The 27,186-nt window shown below is 42.2% G+C and overlaps 1 protein-coding gene across 1 annotated transcript; it reads right to left on the bottom strand.

The window, feature by feature from the left end:
• Window positions 1-752: 752 nt before the first annotated feature.
• Window positions 753-10,047, bottom strand: LOC128430775 (oocyte zinc finger protein XlCOF22). Its single transcript, XM_053416822.1, has 4 exons — window positions 9,701-10,047; window positions 7,662-8,554; window positions 5,157-5,469; window positions 753-3,000 (listed from the first exon to the last, which is right to left on the bottom strand). The coding sequence occupies exons 1-4, from the start codon at window positions 9,996-9,998 to the stop codon at window positions 2,027-2,029; spliced, it is 2,478 nt and encodes an 825-aa protein (XP_053272797.1). The 5' UTR covers window positions 9,999-10,047; the 3' UTR covers window positions 753-2,026.
• Window positions 10,048-27,186: the final 17,139 nt, after the last annotated feature.

Raw genomic sequence — 27,186 nt, 5'->3', positions numbered from 1 at the left:
TTCTGATTCTGATTTCACACCTGCAAGACATCACGGGAAAAGCACTTTGTCTATTTTCTGTTATTGTGCAGATATTCTTGATTTAAAAAAGCTTAGACAACAGAGAGTAACTCACATCTAAAGCTCACCTTTAGCCATGCGATTCAGAACCATGTCAATCAGGATATACATCTTGAGTTGAGTTCATCAGACGCATTTCACAAAATTACAATTTTAGTTACGAAAAAACATGTAATTCAAATTATGAACCTTTTCTTTTTCATCGGCTATAGATAGATAGATAAACAGAGAGAGCTTATGCCTGCTTATATTTTGAGTTTATTTATTTTAAAAGGATATGATTTATTTAAAACTCAGCATAAATGAATGACATGAAAATATAAATATAAAACATTTCCATGACTTCTCCAAAACTTTTGGGATTTAATTTTTTCAAGCACTTTTCCAGGCCTGGAAATAGACATTTTACAATTTCCATGACTTTTCCAGGTTTTCCATGATGTAGGAACCCTGCGGTGACAGAGGGCTCCTCTGTCACCGCTGCTTCACTGTCCGTGTGTTGGGGTGTAATGCTGCATTCCAGACGACTAACATGTCCAATATTCTGACCTGAAATTGCCCAGTTCCAACTTCACGTCAAACATAAACAAACATGTCTGACTGTGAGAAGCTGATTAATTAGTCTCGTGATGAGACAATTCAACTGTTGCCAGTGCAGCCTCCTTACGTACAGAAACAAAGAGGAGGGCGACGACGCCATTATCTTTTTATTAGACTTAAATTTTTTGAAACACATTCAATACATAAAGTTGATTACACACTGTCATTGAATCTCACAAACGCAGAAACCATTTTTTTTAAAACAAACATTTTTAATCATATGAACTAGTTAAGAACACACATACATACAGTGCAAGGAACACACTTTAACCTTAAAATGACATGGAAATTATGAAAAATAGATACATTATGTAGAAATCCATAGAAACAAGATATATAAACACAAATCTTTAAAAACTGTTATGAGTCTATTTAAAACAGTTAACAACCAATATGTATAATATGAATATCAGCGGATAAATCCTAAAAAATCTTTTGATGCAAAGGTTGCTACTGAATAATTTCTCTCCTTTATGAATCCTCGCGTCTCGTATAATAAGACTGAATCTTAAATCTCTTACCAGTCAGAGCAACTATAGGGTTTGTCTCCTGTATGACTCCTAGGGTTGCACTTTCTTGATTCTAGCTGTCTTGGGTCTGTACCCTCTGGATTGAATACACTTAATGTAAGGAATTTTGAAAAAAAATGTTACTGCAAATTAAACACTGCCCAATAGTAACGTCATTCAAAACTATATTTTAAAGATGTATGGAATGAAGCACACGCTGCACGTTGAATTTCAACCCTGCACTGTGCATTCCTCCATCACATGCACAGATAATTCCGCGCACTACAGCAGGGCTATTGGGACCACAGTACGGCATAAGCCCAAGGACTAGTAAGGTAAGTTTTGTTGATATTACTGTGGAAATATATTAGCATGCTGATTGAGGATAGTTCATCTAGCCTATTTCTATTAATTTATCCATCAATTGTAAAACATTTTTAAAGACGATTCCAATTGTTTAGCTAACTATTTATATCTCTGGCATTGCATTATTTATTTTTTTACAAGCTTTTTTCTCATCTTATTCTACAGAACAATGCCACGTGAACTCTCATATATGGAGAAATTTCACCCCAGCCAATGTAAAAGGAAAGGCTGTGTACATTTGCAAATACTGTGCGAACACCTATGTTAAGAATGCCACAAAGATACAGAAGCATATAGTCAAGTGCCCAAAGTTTCCTCAGGACTCTAATCAGCTTGTGACAAAACAAAATGTTTATATTTAAGTGTGTATATGACAAGGTAAATACAGTTGGTATAAATTACCCATACAAATTTCCAGTTTATTCTCGTTAACTCCCATGGAAAGTTTCCAACTTTGAATATTGAATTTGAATAACCAGAATTTTGCAACCCTAATGACGCCTCATATGTTTTTTTAGATTGCTTCTTTGGTTAAAGGTTTCACCACACTCAGAGCAACTAAATGGCTTCTCTCCTGTATGACGCCTCATATGTGTATTTAGATTGCCCTTTGTGTTAAATCTTTTACCACACTCAGAGCAACTAAATGGCTTCTCTCCTGTATGACGCCTCATATGTGTATTTAGATTGCCCTTTATGTTAAATCTTTTACCACACTCAGAGCAATTAAATGGCTTCTCTCCTGTATGACACCTCATATGTCTGTTTAGACTCCCCTTTCGGTCAAATGTTGTACCACACTCAGGGCAACCAAATGGCTTCTCTCCTGTATGACGCCTCATATGTGTATTCAGAGTGCTCATTTGGTTAAATCTTTTACCACACTCAGAGCAACTAAATGGCTTCTCTCCTGTATGACACCTCATATGTGTATTTAGATTGCCCTTTGTGTTAAATCTTTTACCACACTCAGAGCAACGAAATGGTTTCTTTCCTGTATGACACATCATATGTGTATTCAGAGTGCTCATTTGGTTAAATCTTTTACCACACTCAGGGCAACTAAATGGCTTCTCTCCTGTATGACACCTCATATGTATATTTAGACTGCTCTTTTGGTTAAATCTTTTATCGCACTCAGAGCAACTAAATGGTTTCTCTTTCTTTAGATTGCCCCTTACATTCCCTCTGTACTCCTTCGTCTCACTCGGATGAAGCTTTGACGATTTAAGTTCCCCTTCATCTTCTTCAATCTTCACAGCGACAGGAGTTAAGGTGAACTTCATATCAGCCTCTTCCAGTCCTTGAAGTTGCTGTCCATCCAAATTGGTCCACGGTTCCTCCTGTTCTTCTTTAATATGGGGGGGCTCTGGGTCCTCCTTAACCACAAGGGGGCTCCACTGCTGCTGCTCAGGGGTAACCTCTTCTTTATTCACCATCAGTTGCTGGGCATCTGCAGGACACACTGAAACAGAAAAGCACACGTTTATCATTTCAGAGTTTCCTTAGGTGTTTTGAAAAACTTGTGTTGTGTCGCTTAATGTCGACTGTTGTGATTTTTAAACAGACACATTCAGGAAGTAGAGATGTTGAGGTCTTTTACAGTTGGTGTTACGACTTAGCTCATAAAGGAAGCAGCATAAAACAAAGGGGTTTTGGTCAAAAACTTTTTCATTGTGAGGCCAAATAAAGCAATTATGTCACTAACAGAGGAGAACAGGGCGAGGGGACGTTAGTTAGTTGGTTGAGCTGCTTCCAGACAAGTGTCGACGTGTTCGTTTATCCCAAATATGAGAAGAGCCGGTCTGGTCTAATTCAACAAGTATTAATTAAGAAGCAATGAAAAGTTAACAGCATAGCTAAGGGCACTTATACACAGCCTCGTCTTATTCAGTAGCCGCGCCGAACAGAAGGCTTTGTAATATTTACAACAGCAGGTGTAATGTGAGTGGTTAAAATAATGAAGGGGTGTCGCCGCAAATCAATTTGGTTCTCCATTGTTGATGCACAGGCGTAGTCCCACGCCTCTTGGCACTGGAACCAGGAGGTGACAAGGAGCCTCTCCCAGTCCAATCCTCCTCTGATAGTTGCTGGACAATCTCCCCACTATGACAGTTTGATTTTGTGTTTCATAAACTAGCCTTGACTCGGCTGACACCTTGTGGGTCAGTTTTGTTGTTCATTGGAGTAAATAATGTTATTTTCCTGATAGGGCTGCTCGATTATGGGAAAAATCCTAATCACGTTTCTTTTGGACAATATCAAAATCACGATTATTGTGTGCCCTTATTCTGAAGTCTATGCTTTATTCTTTAAATGACTAACCGTGAGTGTCACTCACTTCTGGTTCAGGTAAACACCGATGACGGCTGCATGTCCTATTCCTCTGTGAAACCAGGATATCGGTGCCCGGTTATTCAAACCCTTAATGATGGCAGCCCTAACACTCTCCAAAAAAAAACTTTGTAACTGAGAACTTTGAAATTCCCTCTCATTATGAAATGTCCTCATATGCCCCCCCCCTACAAGCACGCAAGCAGACAGACAGAGAGAAAAGAGAGTGGTGGGGATGGCTATGAGGACCATCATCATTTACCCCCGAGCCCCTACATTGAACGGGTAACATACAACAACAAGCGGAGAATCGCGGGCTGACCGGCGCTGAGAATCGCGGGTCCGCTGTGAACAGCCCGGCGGCTGCTCGCTTGAGAATGGCTGCGGCACGGCCGCTACATTGTGTGCTGCTGCTCCTCGTTGAATTCTTCAAATCCGAAGTGTTCCCATACAAGATAACTTTTTCTACCCTTTTCCGTCGATCAAACGGTGCTGCCCTCCCTCTGCAATCCACCACTCGCGCTGTTTTTTATATACCACTGATCACCACACACACGACTCGCCTCCTTCTCTTTACGGCTGCTTGATGGTGAGGGCCAGTCAGCTGGGCTGTGTTGGATGCTTTGGGGGAAGACTGAATTTCGAAAAAAATTCCAAATAATCATTTCAACTCGATTATAGTAGTGTAGAGATCGTTTGACCCCATAATCAAAATCACGATTCAAATGCCATTAATTGAGCAGCCCTAGTTCCTGCTCTATCAGCTGTATGTTCTGTTTGTGTAAACATTCAGATCCTCAAAACCAAAACGTCACTCTGTCTGTCCTTTTATCAAGACAGGTGTGAGACTGACAAGCGATGTGACGCACACACATTTCTAGCTAACTTCAAGATTAACACTAAGCAGCAACGGTTATTATAAGTCATGGTGGGAAGGCTATATATCTGACCCAAACTGCTCTTGCCCCCACCCTCCTGCTTTAATGTTTATACTTTCAGTTCTAATGCCATCTTCAAAGACACACACACGGACAAGCAAACATTTTAAATCCTACCACAAGACCTGTGGGTAAAACTCAGAGAAATGTGTCACGACTTTCTGTTTCAGACATGAGCAGCACAGCAGCAGGTTTTCTGCACAGACTCGTTCACAACAGCATCAAATCCTCCTCATTATTCAGTTGAGCGGTGGAGCAGCAGACAGAGACCGGAAATGACGCATTAACACCGCTGCTCGGGCTGATGCTAGCTAGCGTTAGCCTGTGAGCGGTTCCTCTATGGACTGACCTGCTCTGTGAAGCCGGACTACGGGCTGCATCACGGCATCGAGCAGTCTCCTCTGGCGACAGATCTCCTCCCCTGTCCGCTCCACTCGGTCTTCGTATCTGTCTTCGTACTCTGCCACGGTTTCCTCAAACACCGCGAGGATCTCCTCAGCCGCCGCCATTAGCCGCTCGGTTAGCATCGCTCTCAGTGCCGGGACTTGAGCCATTCCTCCTCCTTTCTCCACCTGCATCAGAACGTCTTCAGCGGCAGCGCTGATCCGCTCATGTACGGACACCCGCAGCAGCTGCACGGCGGCCATGTTCCTCCTTTCTGCCTACGTTGAGTCTCTGCGCGAACAAAGAGAGCCAGCGGAAGGTAAACAGAGACTCCGAGCTCCGAGCCAGCAGCGACCCCTGTGGAACTGGAGGACGAAGAGGAAACAAAAGTACGAATACTGCACAGCAGAAATACTATGTTACAAGAACTTGAAAAACAAGTACTAAAGTATAAGCAACAAAATAAAGTTAGACAATGTTGGAAGAAGAGTTCGGATCATTCACTGAGGTAAAAGTACCAAGACAACAAAGTAATATTCCAATAGTAAAAGTACTAAGACAGTGAAGAAGAAATACTCAATAATTCAATATAATAATTTTGCAAGACAACACGGGAAAAGCACTTTGTCTACTTTCCGTTGTCGTGCAGATATTCTTGATTTAAAAAGGCTTAGACAACAGAGAGTAACACACATCTAAAGCTCACCTTTAGCCATGCGATTCTGAACCATGTCAATCAGGATATACATCTTGAGTTGAGTTCATCAGAAACATTTCAATAAATTACAATTTTAGTTACTAAAAACATGTAATTCAAATGATGAACCTTTTCTTTTTCAATCAAACAAACAGTATTCATGTTACATCGACTATAGCTAACTAGATAGAGAGAGCGTATGCCTTCTTATATTTTGAGTGTATTTATTTTAAAAGCATATGATTTATTTAAAACTCAGCGTAAATGAACGACATGAAAATATGAATATAACACATTTCCATGACTTCTCCAAAACTTTTGGGATTTAATTTTTTTCAAGCACTTTTCCAGGCCTGGAAATAAGACATTTTACAATTCCATGAATTTTCCAGTTTTTTCATGACCGTAGGAACTCTGTGTTTGACATTTACCGTCATTAATGTCAACGATGGCTCCTCCATCACCGCTGCTTCACTGTCCGTGTGTGGGGTGTAATGCTGCATTCCAGACGACTAACATGTCTGATATTCTGACCTGAAATTGCCCAGGTCCGACTTCACGTCAAACGTAAACAAACATGTCTGACTGTGAGAAGCTGATTAATTAGTCTCGTGATGAGACAATTCAACTGTTGCCAGTGCAGCCTCCGTTCGTACAGAAACAAAGAGGAGGAGGGCGACGACGCCATTATCTTTTTATTAGACTTTAATTCTTGGAAATTGAATTCAATACATAAAGGAGATCACACACTGTCATTGAATCTCACGAACCAAGAAACCATTGTTTTAAAACAAACATATTTAATCATATGTACTAGTTAAGAACACACATACATACAGTGCAAGGAACACACTTTAACCTTAAAATGACATGAAGGACATTATGAAAAATAGATACATTATGTAGAAATCCATAGAAACAAGATATATTAATACAAATCTTTAAAAACTGTTATGAGTCTATTTAAAACAGAGAATAATGAATATGTATAATATGAATATCAGCTGATAAATCCCAAAAAATCTTTTGATATTTTAAAGATGTATGGAATGAAGCACACGCTTGGATTTCGTTGAATTTCAACCCTGCACTGTGCATTCCTCCATCACATACACAGATAATTCCCAGCATCCCGCACACCTCAGCAGGGCTATTGAGGCCACACTACTGTCCAAGGACTAGTCAGGTAAGTTTTGATGATATTACTGGGGAAATATTTTAGCATGCTGATTGAGGATAGTTCATCTAGCCTATTTCTATTACACTATCCATCAATTGTAAAATATTTTTAAAGACGATTCCAATTGTTTAGCTAACTATTTATATCTCTGGCATTGCATTAGTTGTTTTTTTACAAGCTTTTTTCTCATCTTATTCTACAGAACAATGCCACGTGCATTATCTCATATGTGGAGACATTTCACCCCAGCCAATCTTGAAGGAAAAGCTGTGTACATTTGCAAATACTGTGCAAAGACCTATGTTAAGAATGCCACAAAGATACAGAAGCATATAGTCAAGTGCCCAAAGTTCCCTTAGGGCTCAAATCAGCTTGTGACTAAACAAAATGTTTATATATATGTATGTATATGACAAGGTAAATACAGTTAGTAAAAATTACCCACAAAATTTCCAGTTTATTCCCATTAACTCCAATGGAAAGTTTCCAACTTTGAATATTCCCGGAATTTTGCAACCCTAATGACTGCTCATATGTTTTTTTAGACTGCCCCTTTCGGTAAATCTTTTACCACACTCAGATCAAATAAATTATTTCTCTCCTGTATGACGCCTCATATGTTTATTCAGATTGCCCTTTTGGTAAAATCTTTTACCACACTCAGAGCAACTAAATGGCTTCTCTCCTGTATGTAGCCTCATATGTGTATTTAGACTGCCCTTTTGATTAAATCTTTCACCACACTCAGAGCAACTAAATGGCTTCTCTCCTGTATGACACCTCATATGTGTATTTAGATTGCCCTTGTGGTTGAATCTTTTACCACACTCAGAGCAACTAAATGTTTTCTCTCCTGTATGACGCCTCATATGCAAATTTAGATTGCTACTCTGGTCAAATCTTTTACCACACTCAGAGCATTTAAAAGGCTTCTCTTCTGTATGATTCCTCATATGTGTATTTAGACTGCCCTTTGTGTTAAATCTTTTACCACACTCAGAGCAACTAGTTGGCTTCTCTCCTGTATGACACCTCATATGTGTATTTAGATTGCCCTTTTGGTTAAATCTTTTACCACACTCAGAGCAACTAAATGGCTTCTCTCCTGTATGACGCCTCTTATGTCTATTTAGATTGCCCTTTTGATTAAAACTTTTACCACACTCAGAACAACTAAATGGTTTATCTTTCTTTAGATTGCCCCTTATGTTCCCTCTGTTCTCCTTCGTCTCACTCAGATGAAGCTTTGACGATTTAACTTCCTCTTCTTCACTCTTCACAGCGACAGGGGTCAATGTGAAATTGATATCAGCCTCTTCCAGTCCTTGAAGTTGCTGTCCATCCCAATTGGTCCACGGTTCCTCCTGTTCTTCTTTAATGTGGGGGGGCTCTGGGTCCTCCTTGACCACAAGGGGGCTCCACTGCTGCTGTACAGGGGTAACCTCTGCTTTATTCAACATCAGTTGCTGGACATCTGCAGGACACCCTGAAACACAAAAACACACGTTTATCATTTCAGAGTTTCCTTAAGTGTTTTGAAAAACTTGTGTCGTGTAACTTAATGTCTACTGTCGTGATTTGTGAAATATCACATTCATGAAGTAGAGATGTTTAGGTCGCTTACAGTTGGTGTTACAAAGCAGCTCATAAAGGAAGCATAATAAAACAAAGGGGTTCTGGTCAAAACGTTTTTCACTTTGAGGCCGAATAAACCAATTACATCACTAACAGAGGAGACCAGGGCGAGGGGACGTTAGTTAGTTGGTTAAGCCTCGTCTTAATCAGTAGCACGGAGTAGTCAACAGTCGCGCCAAACAGAAGGCGTTTGTAATATTTAAAACAGCAGGTGTAATTTGATTGGTTAAAATAATGAAGGGGTGTCGCCTCAAATCAATTTGGCTCTCCCTTGTTGGTGCACAGGCGTAGTCCCACGCCTCTTAGCACTGGAACCAGGAAGTGACAAGTAGCCCCTCCCAGTCCAATCCTCCTCTGATAATTGCTGGACAAATATCCCCACCATGACAGTTTGATTTTGTGTTTCATAAACTAGCCTTGACTCGGCTGACGCCTTGTGGGTCAGTGTTGTTGTTCATTGGAGTAAATAATATTATGTTCCTGCTCTATCGGCTGTTTGTGTAAACATTCAGATCCTCCAAACCAAGACAATGTCACTCTGTCTGTCCTTTTATCAAGACAGGTGTGAGACTGACAAGCGATGTGACGCACACACATTTCTAGCTAACTTCAAGATTAACACTAAGCAGCTAAGGTTATTATAAGTCACGGTGGGAAGGCTATATATCTGGCCCAAACTGCTACTTCCCCCACTCTCCTGCTTTATTGTTTAGAGTTTCAGTTCTAATGCCATCTTCACAGACACACGGACAAGCTAAAATGTTAAATCCCAAAACAAGACCTGTGGGTAAAACTCAGAGAAATGTGTCCTGACTTTCTGTTTCAGACATGAGCAACACAGCAGCAGATTTTCTGCACAGACTCGTTCACAACAGCATCAAATTCTCCTCATTACTCAGTTGAGCGGGGCAGACAGAGACAGGAAGTGACGTACAACTCCGCTGCTCGAGCTGATGCTAGCTAACCTTAGCCTGTTGGCGTTCCTCTAGGTACTGACCTGCTCTGTGCAGCCGGACTACGGGCTGCATCACGGCATCGAGCAGCCTCCTCTGGCGGCAGATCTCCTCCCCTGTCCGCTCCACTCGGTCGTCGTATCTGTCTTCGTACTCTGCCACGGTTTCCTCAAACACCGCGAGGATCTCCTCAGCCGCCGCCATTAGCCGCTCGGTTAGCATCGCTCTCAGCGCCGGGACTTGAGCCTTTCCTCCATCTTTCTCCACCTGCATCAGAACGTCTTCAGCGGCAGCGCTGATCCGCTCATGTACCGACACCCGCAGCAGCTGCACGGCGGCCATGTTCCTCCACGGCGGCCATGTACGTTGAGTCTCTGAGCGAACAAAGCGAGCCAGCGGAAGGAAAATAGAGACTCCGAGTCAGCAGCGCCTCCTGTTGGACTGGAGGACGGAGAGGAAACGAAAGTACTAATACTGCACAGTAGAAATACTCTGTTAAAAGTACTTAAACAAGTACTAAAGTATAAGCAACAAAATAAACTTAACCAATGGTGGAAGAAGAATTAGGATCATTCACTGAGGTAAAAGTTCCAAGACAGTAAAGTTATATTCCATTACAAGTAAAAGTACTAAGACAGTGAAGTAGAAATACTTCTTTAAAAAAAGTTTAAAAGTAAAAAAAAATGAAATGACCAAACTCTTGATCAACAAACTGTTAGAAATGTAATTGTTGTACTCTTACTTATATTGATAAAAAACAGTTGATGAGGATGATAAAGTTCAGAAAGTCACAGAAGTCAAACCTAGTGATTGCAGCACTTAAACACGAAAAGATTTATTTAAGGTCTCACAGATACAAAAGAGCTTTTATTTTATATTATTTTCAAAGTATATTACTTCTTTAATTTTTTTTTAACATTTTCTTACTTGCTTGAGGTATACAACGATTTAGCCACGTCAGAAAGACCTGAGTGGGGCACAAAGAGAAGGACGCAGCATGGATGTGTTTTCTGCAGGTGTTAGTAGTGTGTGGAGAGCAAGGGACGCCATAGATGTGTAAACACTGAGAATTCAAAACGCCATTCAACAATGAAGTTTCTGCTTTGATTTCGGCTTGAATTGGAGCACGGCAACCAAATCTGATGTTTTAAGTCGTCTGTGGCTCATTCCCATGCACCCTCTTTATTTTAATGTGTTTCAATCATCCTGGTGTAGTTTTCATTAAAATGCAACACTCTGAACGTCCCTGGAAACATCATACTGGCCCCACAAGCATTTCAAATCAGAGCTATGCCTGTGTCGCCCATTCACACGTCATTTTAAATCACTTTTGACATGATGCCACATTTAAGGCTCACCATCCGACAAAGACAGAAAGGCTGTGGTGATGATTATCATCCTCATCGTCACAGGGAGGAAAAGGAAAGTGAAGTCTGAGCGAGGCAGTCGAGGGGTCGAGGGTCAGTCTGGATCCTACTGGCTTCACTGGGGCAGAGCTTTGAGGATGGCGTTGACCTCCTCTGTGACGGCGGTCAGCGCAAACTCAAACTGGTCCTGGATACGGAAAAGAAACACAGACAAACCATTAAATGTAACGATTACAGGAGCGATAGGATCAACCCATTTTAAATTCTTATACATAAACAGCATATCAATCAAATTTTATCAATCAAATTTTATTTGTATAGCCCATATTCACAAATTACAATTCATCTCATAGGGCTTTAACAGGGTGTGGCATCCTCTGTCCTTAACCCTCAGCAAGAGTAAGGAAAAACTACTAAAAACCCTTTTAACAGGGTAAAAATATGTAGAAACCTCAGAGAGAGCCACATGTGAGGGATCCCTCTCCCAGGATGGACAGAAGTGCAATAGATGCCACGTGCAGGAGAACATCATCAATAATCAAAGTCTCTAGCAGCATTTGATGAGGGTAGACATCCCGAAGGACAACCCCAATATGACATGCCAAGCAGTCCCGCTGCAAGCACAGTCCATGCTCAGCAACCATCTAGACCACGATCCACCATCCAGACCAGACGCCACTCCAGTCCTCAGTCACCGTCCACCGCCGACCACCAGGACCCATCACAAGCCACCACCGCGGTCCTGGTCCACCGCCCGTGCCCAATGCCAACGCGACACAGGGTCCGCCACCAGCACCACGATCAGCCCACATGACTCAGAATCCGCCACACTGGATCCACCACCGCGACCCCCGGTGCACGATCCACAAACCGCAATCCATGGTGCGGCCACAGAGGCCCTGGATCTGCGGGTGATAAAGCAAAGGGATTCCGGGGAAGGGGGATAGGGATGGAGAAGAGGAAGGAGAAGCTGGAAAGAGAAGCTCCGTGTGTCATGTGTCATAAAATAGAACAAGTAACGTTCTGGCGCACTAATTAGCTCTAACTATAAGCTTTATCAAAAAGGAAGGTTTCGAGTCTACTCTTAAATGAAAAGATGGTATCTGCCTCCCGAACTGAAAGTGGTAGATTATTCCACAGCCGAGGGGCTTGATGGCTAAAAGCTCTGGCTCCTACTCTACTTTTAGAGAATTTAGGGACGACAAGTAGGCTTGAATTCTGGGAGCGGAGTGCTCTAGCGGGTTTATAAGGTACTAACAGCTCTTTAAGGTAAAAAGGCGCCATATTATTAAGGGCCTTGAAGGTGAGGAGGAGAATTTTAAATTCTATTCTAGATTTAACTGGAAGCCAGTGTAGCGATGCTAACACAGGAGAAATGTGCTCTCTTCTCTTTGTTCTCGTCAGGACACGTGCTGCGGCATTTTGGACAAGCTGTAGAGTCTTTAACGACTTACTGCATGAGCCAGATAATAATGAATTACAATAGTCCAGTCTCGATGTAACAAAGGCGTGGACTAGTTTTTCTGCATCTTTTTGGGAAAGGACATGTCTGATTTTGGAAATATTACGCAAGTGGAAAAAAGCGGTCCTAGAAATTTGTTTTAAGTGACTATTAAAGGATAAATCAGGATCGAAGATCACTCCCAAGTTCCTGACTGTTTCATTGGAAGCAAGGGCAATGTCGTCTAGCGCAGCTATATCATTAGATAATGCATCTCTAAGGTGTTTGGGGCCAAGTATTATAACCTCTGTTTTGTCTGAGTTTAATAAGAGAAAATTGCCGGTCATCCAGTTTTTTATGCCCTTGAGACATGTTCGAAGTTTAGTTAATTGATTACTTTGTTCAGGTTTTATTGACAAATATAACTGGGTGTCATCCGCATAGCAGTGGAAATTTACCGAGTGTGTCCTGATAATGTTTCCTAGTGGAAGCATATATAATGAGAATAAAATTGGGCCGAGCACAGAGCCCTGTGGAACACCATGGTTAACTTTGGTGCGCACAGATGACTCATCATTAATTTGCACAAATTGGGAGCGATCAGAAAAATACGATTTAAACCAGTTAAGGGCGGTTCCATTAATGTTAATTAACTGTTTGAGTCTTTGTAATAAAATTTGATGGTCAATTGTGTCGAATGCTGCACTGAGATCTAACAGAACGAGGACAGACACAAGTCCCTGATCTGAGGCTATTAAAAGGTCATTAGTGACTTTTGCCAAGGCTGTCTCTGTACTGTGATTGGCTCTAAACCCTGATTGAAAGTCTTCATATATATTATTTTCCCGGAGAAACTCACACAGCTGATTGGCAACAACTTTTTCTAAGATTTTAGAGATGAAGGGGAGTCTGTAATTGGCTAAAACCTCTGGGTCTAGGGTGGGTTTTTTGAGTAGGGGTTTGATGACGGCTATTTTAAAAGACTGTGGTACATAACCTGATGATAATGACAGATTTATAATGTTAAGTAACAAACTATCAATTAGGGGCAGAATTTCTTTAAGTAATTTGGTAGGAATGGGATCTAAGATACAGGTTGTTGGTTTAGAACCTGAGATTAATTTGGTAAACTGATCACGGGTGATCAGAGAGAAGCTGTCTAAGTAATGGGCAGGATTCTCAGCCGTTTCTGAGATCTCTGTTGTTGGGAGGGTATTAGTGCCAATTGAGGGCAGGAGATGGTTGATTTTATTTCTAATAGTTTGAATTTTATCATTAAAAAAGGTCATAAAGATATTGCTATTTAGGGATCGAGGAATACTGGGTTCGGTGGAGGTGTGACTCTCTGTCAGCCTGGCTACAGTGCTGAAGAGAAACCTGGGGTTGTTTTTATTCTCTTCTATTAGTTTTGAATAGTAGGCGGCTCTTGCTTTGTGGAGAGCCTTTTTATATTCTTTAACACTATTCTTCCAGTCTATTAGATTTTCAACATTGTTGCTGGAGCGCCACTTCCTTTCTAGTTTTCTTGATAATTGTTTTAACTCATTTGTCTGGGAATTATACCACGGAGCTAATTTACTATGTTTGACATTTTTCTTTTTTAGAGGCGCTATTGAGTCTAATGTTAATCGTAATGAGTCTGCAGAGCTATCGACGAGGTGGTCGATCTCAATGGAGCTCAGGGTTTTAAAGAATTTGTTGTTTATATCTACTGCTAATACGGGTTTAAATGTAATTGGGATTATTTCCTTAAATTTAGCTACAGCACTATCAGGTAGACATCTAGAAAATGAATTTTTTATTAGTGGCATATATTCAGTTGTTGAAAAATCAAAGGTTATTAACTTATGGTCAGATAGAACTGGATTGCGCGGAAGTACTGTTAAATTTTCAATTCCGACACCGTACGATAATACAAGGTCAAGTGTGTGGTTACCACAATGAGTAGGTTTGTGCACACACTGACTGAAACCAATCGAGTCTAGTATTGAAATAAATGCTACGCTAAGGCAATCTTTATTATTATCAACATGAATATTAAAGTCACCAACAATAATAATTTTATCGGTCTTTAGGACAAAGTTTGATAAAAACTCAGGGAATTCCTTTAAAAATTCAGTATAAGCCCTGGGAGCACGGTAAACTACAGCAAATATGATTGGCTGTTGGTGGTTCCTGGATTGGCGTGGAAGACTAAGAACCAGACATTCAAATGATTTGTAGCTGAGTTTAGGTTTAGGATTAATTGATAGACTGGAGTTAAAAATAGCAGCAACTCCACCTCCTCGCCCAATTTCTCTAGGAACCTGTGAATTGATATGACTGGGGGGAGTAGATTCATTTAGACTGACATATTCATCAGGATGCAGCCATGTCTCAGTGAGGGACAATAAATCTATGTTGTAATCGGAGACTATTTCATTAACTAAAAGAGCCTTTTTTTTTCCAGTGATCTAATGTTTAAAAGACCACATTTAAAAGTCTGGGTTTCCTGTATTGTTTCAGAGGTTGTTTTTATTTGTATTAAATTTTTGTGTGGAGTTCTCGCTCTGTTATTGTTTAATTTCAATAATTTAATCGGACGGTGAACAGACACAATCTCTATGGGGTTGTGTGACTGATCCAGAGGGAGCGCAGAGAAGTGTTTAGCACTGCAGCTCTGCTTCCTGGTCCCAACTATGGGTTGTCATGTAATAGACTGAGTAATATTCCTAGATAAGAGAGCTGCTCCATCCCAAGTGGGATGAACGCCGTCTCTCCTAACAAGACCAGATTTTCTAAAAAAAGTTAGCCAATTATCTATAAAGCCCACACCGTTTACAGGACACCACCTCGACAGCCAGCGGTTAAAAGACAACATGCGGCTAAACATGTCATCACCTGTTGTATTAGGGAGCGGGCCAGAGAAAACTACTTTGTCCGACATCGTTTTAGCAAAAGCACACACGGACTCAACATTAACTTTAGTGACCTCCGACATACGAAGCCGGGAGTCGTTGCTGCCGACGTGAATTACGATTTTATGTATTTACCTTTTTTAGTTTTAGCCATTAACTTAAGTTTAGATTCGATGTCGCCGGCTCTGGCCCCTGGGATACAATTAACTATAGTCGCTGGTGTCGCTAACCTGACGTTTCTCAGAACCGAGTCGCCAATAATCAGAGTTTGTTTATCAGCGGGTGCCTCGCTGAGTGGAGCGAATCTATTTGAAACGTGAGCTGGTGGCTCTTTAATCGTGGGCTTTTTAAGTCTAGCACTATGCCCCCTCCGGGTTGTCACCCAGCTGCCCTGGGCTCCCGGCTGCACGGGACTAGTCTGGGGACTGCTAGTTAAGGCTAAGCCACGTGATAAGCTAGGTGGCTCCGCGGCTAGCGGGAGCCGGCTAACTACAGCTAACGGAGTTTCTAAGCTGCTGAGCCGAGCTTCTAAGTCGCTAAGCCTCGCCTCCATCGCTATCAACACACTACATTTATTACATGTACCACTACTGTTAAGGGAGGCAGAGGAGTAAGTAAACATAAGACACTCGGAGCAAGAGAGAGCAGTGGAGCAACAGGGAGAGAGAGAAGACATCGCTGCTATAGAGCTACGAGGGTGGGCTCAAACAGAACACAGAATCACTAAGCACGATAGAGTAAGGGTTGGTATGTGCGAGTGTTTAACTACAGACTGGTGATTTTAGCCGTAGTGCTACAGAGAAACAGTTGTGTTTTAGCAGCGGAGCTAATTCGCAGAGCGACCACCACCAGTGGCAAGAAAACAGGAAATGACGCAGCACGCTTACCGTAATGACGTCAAGTAGACTAAGGGCCCATGTAGTGAAGCTACTTTACAATGTGCTCACCACATTGTAAAGTGGTCGAGCATAGTGGTCGAGCATATAAAATGACATGTAATATGTCAACTCGACTCCCCCGGCACCTACGCCAGGGTCCTTTTTGAGGACTTCAGCTCCGCATTCAACACTATCTCCCCAGCTCTTCTCCGGGAAAAGCTGACACAGCTGAGCGTGCCTGAGCCCACCTGCATGTGGAACACTAACTTCCTGACCGACAGGAAGCAGCGCGTGAGGCTGGGCAAGCTTGTCTCTGAGCCCCGGACCATCAGCACTGGAGCCCCACAAGGTTGCGTGTTCTCCCCTCTACTCTTCTCCCTCTACACCAACAACTGCACCTCCAGCCATCCCTCTGTCAAACTCCTGAAATTTGCTGATGACACCACCCCGATTGGATTAATCTCCAATGGGGATGAGGCCGCCTACAGAGAGGAAGTCAATAGCCTGGCTTCCTGGTGCAGCCAGAGCCACCTGGAGCTGAACGCTTTGAAAACTGTAGAGATGGTAGCAGACTTCAGGGGTTGCCCAGCCCTCTCTCACCATGTGCGACTCCCCAGTTAAAAAAGTGGAATCTTTCAGATTCCTGGGGACTATAATTGCACAGGACCTGAGGTGGACAGAGAACATCATCTCCATCATCAAGAAGGCCCAGCAGAGGATGTTCTTCCTGCGGCAACTGAAGAAATTCAACATGCCGCGGAAAGTGATGGTTGAGTTCTACACAGCCATCATTGAGTCCATCCTCACCTCATCAATCACCATCTGTTTAGCTGCCTCCACTGCCAAGGACAAGGGCAGACTGCAGTGGATCATCCGGTCAGCCGAGAAGGTCATCGCCTGCGACCTGCCGGCTCTCCTAGACCTGTTCCACTCCAGGACCTGTAAGAGAGCACGCAAGATCATTGCTGATCCTTCCCATCCCGGTCACCACCTTTTCCAGAGACTCCCATCTGGAAAAAGGTTCCGGGCCATCAGGACTAAAACCTCGTGCCATCTTAACAGTTTTTTCCCCAGCAGTGTGGCTCACAAACAAGCCCCCTGCATCACACTGACTCTGCCCCCCCCCCCCCCCCACACACACACATAATTCATATAATTTATAATTGATATATTACTGGCACTATCACCAATCTCTGCACCTTAGCACCGCTCATGCCCATATCTCTGTTACTGTATATATTGTTGTTTTTGTGTTGAGTGCACCAACGAACGTCACCAAAGCAATTTCCTGTATTTGCAAACATACTTGGCAAATAAAATTATTCTGATTCTGATTCTGATGTATTAGCTAAAGCCAGATCTTTCAAATATACAGTATTTATTGGTTTATTTATTGTATGTGGCATTGTTTATGCATTTGTGGATCTGTACTGTATGCTACATTAAAATGATATGTTTAATATTTTAAAAACAAGAAATATGATATTAACACGATGGGAATGTGTTTGTATTAACTCACTTTGGTGCGAACCATCTCAGGCCTCTGGCGATGTCGATCTCTTTCACACCTGCAAGACAACACAGGAAAAGCACTTTGTCTAATTTCCGTTGTCGTGCAGATATTCTTGATTTAAAAAGGCTTAGACAACAGAGAGTAACACACATCTAAAGCTCACCTTTAGCCATGCGATTCAGAACCATGTAAATCAGGATATACATCTTGAGTTGAGTTCATCAGAAACATTTCAATAAATTACAATTTTAGTTACTAAAAACATGTAATTCAAATGATGAACCTTTTCTTTTTCAATCAAACAGTATTCATGTTACATCGACTATAGCTAACTAGATAGAGCGTATGCCTTCTTATATTTTGAGTGTATTTATTTTAAAAGCATATGATTTATTTAAAACTCAGCGTAAATGAACGACATGAAAATATGAATATAACACATTTCCATGACTTCTCCAAAACTTTTGGGATTTAATTTTTTTCAAGCACTTTTCCAGGCCTGGAAATAAGACATTTTACAATTCCATGAATTTTCCAGTTTTTTCATGACCGTAGGAACTCTGTGTTTGACATTTACCGTCATTAATGTCAACGATGGCTCCTCCATCACCGCTGCTTCACTGTCCGTGTGTTGGGGTGTAATGCTGCATTCCAGACGACTAACATGTCTGATATTCTGACCTGAAATTGCCCAGGTCCGACTTCACGTCAAACATAAACAAACATGTCTGACTGTGAGAAGCTGATTAATTAGTCTTGTGATGAGTGTTGGGCCAGAGCCCAGCGGGGTGCCAGCAGACACTGGAGCCGAGAGGAACAAAGGGTTGTTAAACTTTGGGCGGGAAAACATCCTCCTGCAGGCTCAAGAATCTCCCCCTGGTGGTGGAAAAATGTCCTGGGGTTTTTCCCAGAAACCCTTGCTCAGTTCCAAGCCCCGCCCACTCAGATCCATTTCTGACACTCAATTGGCTTAAAGCCAGCATCATCCTATGACCAACTCCTCAAGGAGGAGCACCTCTCAGGTAGAACAAAACCACTGAGACCCCAAACATCGCTGCCATTTTTACCCTGCTCTGAAGACAACACCAGGCCCCCTTCGGGGCCTCTCAGCTGATTCAGTTGCTAACGGGGGCAACCTTAACTTTAGTTTATCAACCAGAGTTATTTTATTTTCATTTCTTTTATTTCTTTATTCAGTCGACGTTTTTATTTTCAAAAGGACTTTTGCTCTTTTAACTTGAAGAGGCCGCGCACAGGAACTCGCTCGCCGGTCGAGCATCACAGACTTTCTTTCCAAATCCACAGCGGCGTTACCGCTGTTCATCCCCTGCAGAAGCGCGAGATTCATTCCGCTGAGGAGCACGAGTTCCACATCCCTGAAGAAGAAGGACGACGTTCATCCCATCGAAGCAGCACGAGAAAATCCGCTGCTTGTCCGGTCCAGCGGCCGAAGACCGCTTGAGAGACCACGTGATTCACTGGCCCGACGCGCACGCACACCGCGAGGGTGGTACAGTAAGAGGCTTTATTGTCTGGGCAGATGTTAATCTAATACGTAGCGTATTGTTTTAATACTTGAATGTATTTGTTTTGTATGAGACCGCCGAGTCTCTAATGTTTAGCGGCGACTCGCCACTTCCGGTTTCCGGTTACGGCCTTGTGCCACAGTTTTTAAGCGCCGTGAGCAGCGTCTCCAGCTCATTATGACCGTTTGAACAACTTTAAAGAGACTTTACCGTTCAAACCTCAGCACACAACGCCACTTGGGTGCTGAGTGGTAAAGTAAATGTAACTTGTCTTTGACGGTGCTTTTAAGAGCTTTGCTCTCTGAGTGCTCTCTCTCTCTCTCTCTCTCCTTCTAAACCGACCTATACACACATCCGATCTGTATTTAGAATACAGTTCATGTAACATAGTTAAATCTATATTCAGAGAGGCCGGACACATCTGGAAGCCATGCGGCCGAACGCCAAAGCAGAGACAAAGAATTCTCTTTGTCTGAAAATCCCTTTGTGTAATTCATGTGACGACCACCAGTGTGAGCTCCGGCCACATGGTGTCATTAACATAGACTCCATTTTGGATAACGCAAGTTAACCACCATTTTGAATCTATTATTGCCACACCTCCTCTCTCCCTCTCCTCCCATTCTGGCTCTAAATTCATAACGGCTCCGCCATCTTGTTTTGTAGTCAATCCGCCATTTTGAGAGTTTTTAGGCCTTGATTCCACGAATCATGATCGGCCGCCATCTTAGATGTGACGTCACCAAGTGACTGCGTCATCGCCACGCCCCCCTTCTTTTTCTCTCTCTCTCTCGCTCTCTCACACACCCACACACACACACACACACAGACACACCCACACAGACACAGACACACATTGATAGACACAGACAGATACACACACAGATACACATAGATGAATACATGTGTTTTTCTAAATTGCGATAAGCGGCTGCTGTTGTTATCTTTGAAATATGGGAGTTTGTTAAAATGATGAATCATTAAATAACACTAACTTTATTTCACATGCATACACATAGACATACACACACACACAGAGAGACACTTTGACACAGACACACACACACATACACATAGACAGACATACATAGGTAGACCGCCGGTTTTACATGTATTTTCTGAATTGTGATAAGTGCTGCTGCTGTTGTTATCTTTGAAATATGGGAGTTTGTTAAAATGATGAATCATTGAATAACATTAACTTTATTTCCCCTTTTTAATAAATGCTTTTGTAATTAAAGTATCTGTAGTCTGTGATTATTTGTGCATATGTATGTGATTGCAGCTGGATTATGATTGCCTGTGCTCGAACTTAGTAGCCTTCACTGTTAATTAAATAATTATTAATATTAAATATTGAGATTATTGATTTGACATTTATCATTATGAGACTGATATTTATAGATTGTATCGTTGGTCCCTGTAACCAGGGTGGTGCCCCGCAACAATAAGCAATGATTACAGATTTGTATTATTCTTAATTGATAATTTTATTGTTTTCATTAATTATTTTAACTATTATTAATGGATAACCGTATCATTTCTAATTAAATGTGTTACATTTCTTAATTAATAGCTTTATCATTTTTGATTATTTTTAAGAAATAATTGTTATTTTAATAATCATATTTCATGATTATTAATAATTAGCCAACGTCAATTCTACTCCTACTATTGCACAACATAAATGGTGCCCCGTGTGAGGCATTCTAACTCCAGCTGTATCATAATACTGTACAATAATCCAGATTCATTTTCCCCCAGAAATTAATTTTTGAAGAAAAAGATATTAATTAATTTTTTTTCCTTCCAAAACTTTTTTTTTTATTATCCCTCACAACATAAATGGATCCCCGTGTGAGGGCGGAACGCTTCACGCATGCAACATAAATGGTGCCCCTGCGTGAGGCTATCTAACTCCAGCTGTATCATAATACTGTGTACAATGATCCAGAAATAATTTTGAAAGTTATTTCTCTGCAAATAATTTTTTTTTTTTCCTAAATTCCCCTGCACCTTTGCAACACAGGTATACTCGTGCCTTGCGTATCTGTGGTTGGCTGCAGAGTGCAATCGGTGGTTGTGTATTCGCGATGCACAATATTTATGATTAATTTCTTAAAGAGAAAAATAATTTTGGAAATTTATTTCTCTTTGAATTTTTATTTGTAATCCCTTTGCACCTGTGCCAAGCAGGTATACTATTGCCTTGTGTACCCGTGGTTGGATGCTTATTGCATATTAGTGGTTGTGTCATCTCAATGCACAATAATTATAATTAATTTTCTTAAGAGAAAAGTAATTTTGGAAATTTATTTCTCTTTTTGAATTTTCTTTATTCTTAATTCCCTTTGCTAAGCAGGCGTTGTGTATAGCTATGGTTGGTTGCTGACTACGTTTCAGTAGGTTAGTAATATTTTTATTGGAGAATTTCTGCATGCTTTGAATTTCAAGGAGACTAACTAGATTTGAGAGACTAGTTACGAGTAGACTAGTTGTTAACCAACTAGGTCTAAAGGATTGAGCCATCGAGCTATCCTACATAGCGCTACTATATAGACACAGAGTGAAGCTCACCTGTGCATCTTGTGTAGTGTTTATTAAATTTTTATCCGCTTTTAACCTAAGCAAGCTTGAGCGGCCCACCAGGCTCTTTTCGCACTCAGAAGATGAGTAGCATGGACCACACTGGGGCAGGGCTCCCTCAAGACCAGACGACCTGTCAGAGACAGTCGCCAGTCTGATCAATTTTTCTAGTGATGAAGTGAGTGAGTTGAGTGAGTATGATTTAAGTACCTGCGATCGTAAGATTAAAGAACTGTCCATTCACCTGATCAACCCCACTGGCCCGCATCCAAAAATACCCCATGCTCTGGGTCAACTGACACTCCTCTACCAGCAGAGAGCCGAGCTGCAGGCCCAAGAACATGCGAAGGAGCTCCAGGCCATGCCAGCAGCATGTCGAGCGGAGCAGGAGAAAACTCCCACCTGCGGCATATCATCGAGACCCGCACAGAACAGGACCAGGCGGTGCAGGAGCACGAAGCTCTGCACGGAAGGTCAAAGGTCAGCAGAAAGGGGGGCACAGTCAAACAGAGCTGCCCCCCTCTCGAGCTGATATCCCTGATGACAGGGCCAGGAGCTGACGTCATTCCCGGTGAAGCCAGCGGAACAGAGACACTGGGAGAAAAGCTGCGAGCACAGCTACGCAACCCTCTTGCAGAGGAAGCTTTGCTCTGGAGAGCCAGACACACCCAGCAGTCGACCGCTCCAACCCCCTCAACACCAAAGGGGGGGGCCGGACTCAACCCCTAGACGTGCAGTGACCTGGGACCGCTATGAGGCACTCCAAATGCCTTTCCAGCGGACACACAGCATCCACTCCAGCCAGAAGGAACACATCCTGCACGGAGCCATGCTTATCCACACCACAACGACGGAAGGAATCCGTCCTGGAGGACTGAAGGAGATTTCCCAGTCTGCCACTCAGGCAGGGGCGCACCATGACTCACGGTCGCGTCCTGGATGGTCCTCCACTCCCGGTGCAAGAGATGGTGGCCACAAAGATGAATACTGTGGCACACACAATTCAGAAGACCCTGATGACTCAGCACCCCCTCAAAGAGAGGAAATCTGCACCCGGCAGCTAGAGCCCCTTAAAAAAGACATTTATCGCTTCGACCCAGACAACCGAGGGTTCAACGAAGACGACACCGTGGTTCTGGCAGTTCAAATCCAACTAAATGTGGACCCGGCGCTGGAAGATGACAACTTTCCCCACGCCAAGATGAACCCCAGCAAAGAGAACCAGGAACAGCGACCCTTCCAACAGGGCGCCCCACAAAACCAAGGGGGTGAGGATTTCAACCAGCCCCACAAACAGTTTCGACCTCAGCACCTGAATCCCTCTCAACAGAGGAGTAGGGGCTGGAACAGACGGAAACCCTATCAGTACCAGGAGTATAGATGTGGTGACCGAAATCCAACACATGGGATGCATCCTGGGACAGAGGAGTAAATACGGAGATGTGTGGATGAAGCAATGAGAGACATTGTGCCACGTGTTCCTCCAGGCTCCACTGAGAGACCAGACACTGAACCCCGTTGGCGAAACTAGGAGCAGACGCCCTCCTTCTCCACTCCCAAAGATGACTTCAATGACGGCGAAGGACCAAGGCGCTGCCAGAAACCCCCTCTCACCTCCACATCTGAAAAGGGGGGGAAGAAATCCCAACTTTAAAACAAAAAAACGCTCAAACCACTCACTCCATCAATAGCTGCATGCTTTAGACCCTCTGTCAGTAAATTGTATAACGTAGTTCAGGTAGTGAACCTCCTTAGACCTCGTTGAGGATTTTGAAGTCGTTACCACTACGGTTGTGCAGCCCTCACGGGTACACTTGGCAATTCAGTCTTGGCAGTGAAATTCCAATATCTGTAGATCTGAAAACCTAGAAATAGATTTATCATAAATTCACAGATTAGCGAACAACAGAACGTGACTCGCCGTTCTAAATGTTTTGGTTTGACAGGATAACACACATGTTTACCTCAAAACACCAGCACCTACTCAAACATTTTCTTCTGTTCGTGTTTCCACTTTTCTTTCATTTCACTCTTCACCGAAATTCATTGGTATTTTAACAATAACTGCCGATAAGTATTATGTGAAATTGAAAGTGTGTGCCGTGTTTTAGAATATATGTTATTTAGCCTGTCTGCCCAGACAATTACCTCTCTCTGTTTAGACTCATGCCTCGAAGACATTTATGCCTCTCTGCCTCATAATGAACTAACTTTCACTGCTTCAACTCCACTCAAGGATTACCTCTCATGGATTATCACTGGACTCTCGACCATAGTTTGCCCTGGAGACCGGGGTCACAGCCCACTCTCCAGACCAAAAGGGGGACTGTTGGGCCAGAGCCCAGCGGGGTGCCAGCAGACACTGGAGCCGAGAGGAACAAAGGGTTGTTAAACTTTGGGCGGGAAAACATCCTCCTGCAGGCTCAAGAATCTCCCCCTGGTGGTGGAAAAATGTCCTGGGGTTTTTCCCAGAAACCCTTGCTCAGTTCCAAGCCCCGCCCACTCAGATCCATTTCTGACACTCAATTGGCTTAAAGCCAGCATCATCCTATGACCAACTCCTCAAGGAGGAGGACCTCTCAGGTAGAACAAAACCACTGAGACCCCAAACATCGCTGCCATTTTTACCCTGCTCTGAAGACAACACCAGGCCCCCTTCGGGGCCTCTCAGCTGATTCAGTTGCTAACGGGGGCAACCTTAACTTTAGTTTATCAACCAGAGTTATTTTATTTTCATTTCTTTTATTTCTTTATTCAGTCGACGTTTTTATTTTCAAAAGGACTTTTGCTCTTTTAACTTGAAGAGGCCGCGCACAGGAACTCGCTCGCCGGTCGAGCATCACAGACTTTCTTTCCAAATCCACAGCGGCGTTACCGCTGTTCATCCCCTGCAGAAGCGCGAGATTCATTCCGCTGAGGAGCACGAGTTCCACATCCCTGAAGAAGAAGGACGACGTTCATCCCATCGAAGCAGCACGAGAAAATCCGCTGCTTGTCCGGTCCAGCGGCCGAAGACCGCTTGAGAGACCACGTGATTCACTGGCCCGACGCGCACGCACACCGCGAGGGTGGTACAGTAAGAGGCTTTATTGTCTGGGCAGATGTTAATCTAATACGTAGCGTATTGTTTTAATACTTGAATGTATTTGTTTTGTATGAGACCGCCGAGTCTCTAATGTTTAGCGGCGACTCGCCACTTCCGGTTTCCGGTTACGGCCTTGTGCCACAGTTTTTAAGCGCCGTGAGCAGCGTCTCCAGCTCATTATGACCGTTTGAACAACTTTAAAGAGACTTTACCGTTCAAACCTCAGCACACAACGCCACTTGGGTGCTGAGTGGTAAAGTAAATGTAACTTGTCTTTGACGGTGCTTTTAAGAGCTTTGCTCTCTGAGTGCTCTCTCTCTCTCTCTCTCTCCTTCTAAACCGACCTATACACACATCCGATCTGTATTTAGAATACAGTTCATGTAACATAGTTAAATCTATATTCAGAGAGGCCGGACACATCTGGAAGCCATGCGGCCGAACGCCAAAGCAGAGACAAAGAATTCTCTTTGTCTGAAAATCCCTTTGTGTAATTCATGTGACGACCACCAGTGTGAGCTCCGGCCACATGGTGTCATTAACATAGACTCCATTTTGGATAACGCAAGTTAACCACCATTTTGAATCTATTATTGCCACACCTCCTCTCTCCCTCTCCTCCCATTCTGGCTCTAAATTCATAACGGCTCCGCCATCTTGTTTTGTAGTCAATCCGCCATTTTGAGAGTTTTTAGGCCTTGATTCCACGAATCATGATCGGCCGCCATCTTAGATGTGACGTCACCAAGTGACTGCGTCATCGCCACGCCCCCCTTCTTTTTCTCTCTCTCTCTCGCTCTCTCACACACCCACACACACACACACACACAGACACACCCACACAGACACAGACACACATTGATAGACACAGACAGATACACACACAGATACACATAGATGAATACATGTGTTTTTCTAAATTGCGATAAGCGGCTGCTGTTGTTATCTTTGAAATATGGGAGTTTGTTAAAATGATGAATCATTAAATAACACTAACTTTATTTCACATGCATACACATAGACATACACACACACACAGAGAGACACTTTGACACAGACACACACACACATACACATAGACAGACATACATAGGTAGACCGCCGGTTTTACATGTATTTTCTGAATTGTGATAAGTGCTGCTGCTGTTGTTATCTTTGAAATATGGGAGTTTGTTAAAATGATGAATCATTGAATAACATTAACTTTATTTCCCCTTTTTAATAAATGCTTTTGTAATTAAAGTATCTGTAGTCTGTGATTATTTGTGCATATGTATGTGATTGCAGCTGGATTATGATTGCCTGTGCTCGAACTTAGTAGCCTTCACTGTTAATTAAATAATTATTAATATTAAATATTGAGATTATTGATTTGACATTTATCATTATGAGACTGATATTTATAGATTGTATCGTTGGTCCCTGTAACCAGGGTGGTGCCCCGCAACAATAAGCAATGATTACAGATTTGTATTATTCTTAATTGATAATTTTATTGTTTTCATTAATTATTTTAACTATTATTAATGGATAACCGTATCATTTCTAATTAAATGTGTTACATTTCTTAATTAATAGCTTTATCATTTTTGATTATTTTTAAGAAATAATTGTTATTTTAATAATCATATTTCATGATTATTAATAATTAGCCAACGTCAATTCTACTCCTACTATTGCACAACATGAGACAATTCAACTGTTGCCAGTGCAGCCTCCGTTCGTACAGAAACAAAGAGGAGGAGGGCGACGACGCCATTATCTTTTTATTAGACTTTAATTCTTGGAAATTCAATACATAAAGTTGATCACACACTGTCATTGAATCTCACGAACCAAGAAACCATTGTTTTAAAACAAACATATTTAATCATATGTACTAGTTAAGAACACACATACATACAGTGCAAGGAACACACTTTAACCTTAAAATGACATGAAGGACATTACGAAAAATAAATAAATTATGTAGAAATCCATAGAAACAAGATATATTAATAAAAATCTTTAAAAACTGTTATGAGTCTATTTAAAACAGAGAACAATGAATATGTATAATATGAATATCAGCTGACAAATACAAGAAAAATCTTTGGATATTTTAAAGATGTATGGAATGAAGCACACGCTTGGATTTCGTTGAATTTCAACCCTGCACTGTGCATTCCTCCATCACATGCACAGATAATTCCCAGCATCCCGCACACCTCAGCAGGGCTATTGAGGCCACACTACTG

The sequence above is a fragment of the Pleuronectes platessa genome, chromosome 24 (assembly GCF_947347685.1).
Source record: "Pleuronectes platessa chromosome 24, fPlePla1.1, whole genome shotgun sequence".
Taxonomy (NCBI): Eukaryota; Metazoa; Chordata; class Actinopteri; order Pleuronectiformes; family Pleuronectidae; genus Pleuronectes; species Pleuronectes platessa.
Note: the sequence above shows the minus strand (reverse complement) of the source record. Positions and strands in the feature narration are given on the sequence as shown.

What these genes read in the sequence shown, in the direction of transcription:
- LOC128430775 (XM_053416822.1), bottom strand. Translation starts at nt 9,998, where the DNA reads ATGGCCGCCGTGCAGCTGCTGCGGGTGTCGGTACATGAGCGGATCAGC. An exon ending in GGCGTCATACAGGAGAGAAA is followed by an intron (nt 5,470 to 7,661) that starts TAATTTATTTGA and finishes GACTCAACGTAG; the next exon opens with GCAGAAAGGAGGAACATGGC. An exon ending in AGTCCGGCTTCACAGAGCAG is followed by an intron (nt 3,001 to 5,156) that starts GTCAGTCCATAG and finishes TTTCTGTTTCAG; the next exon opens with TGTGTCCTGCAGATGCCCAG.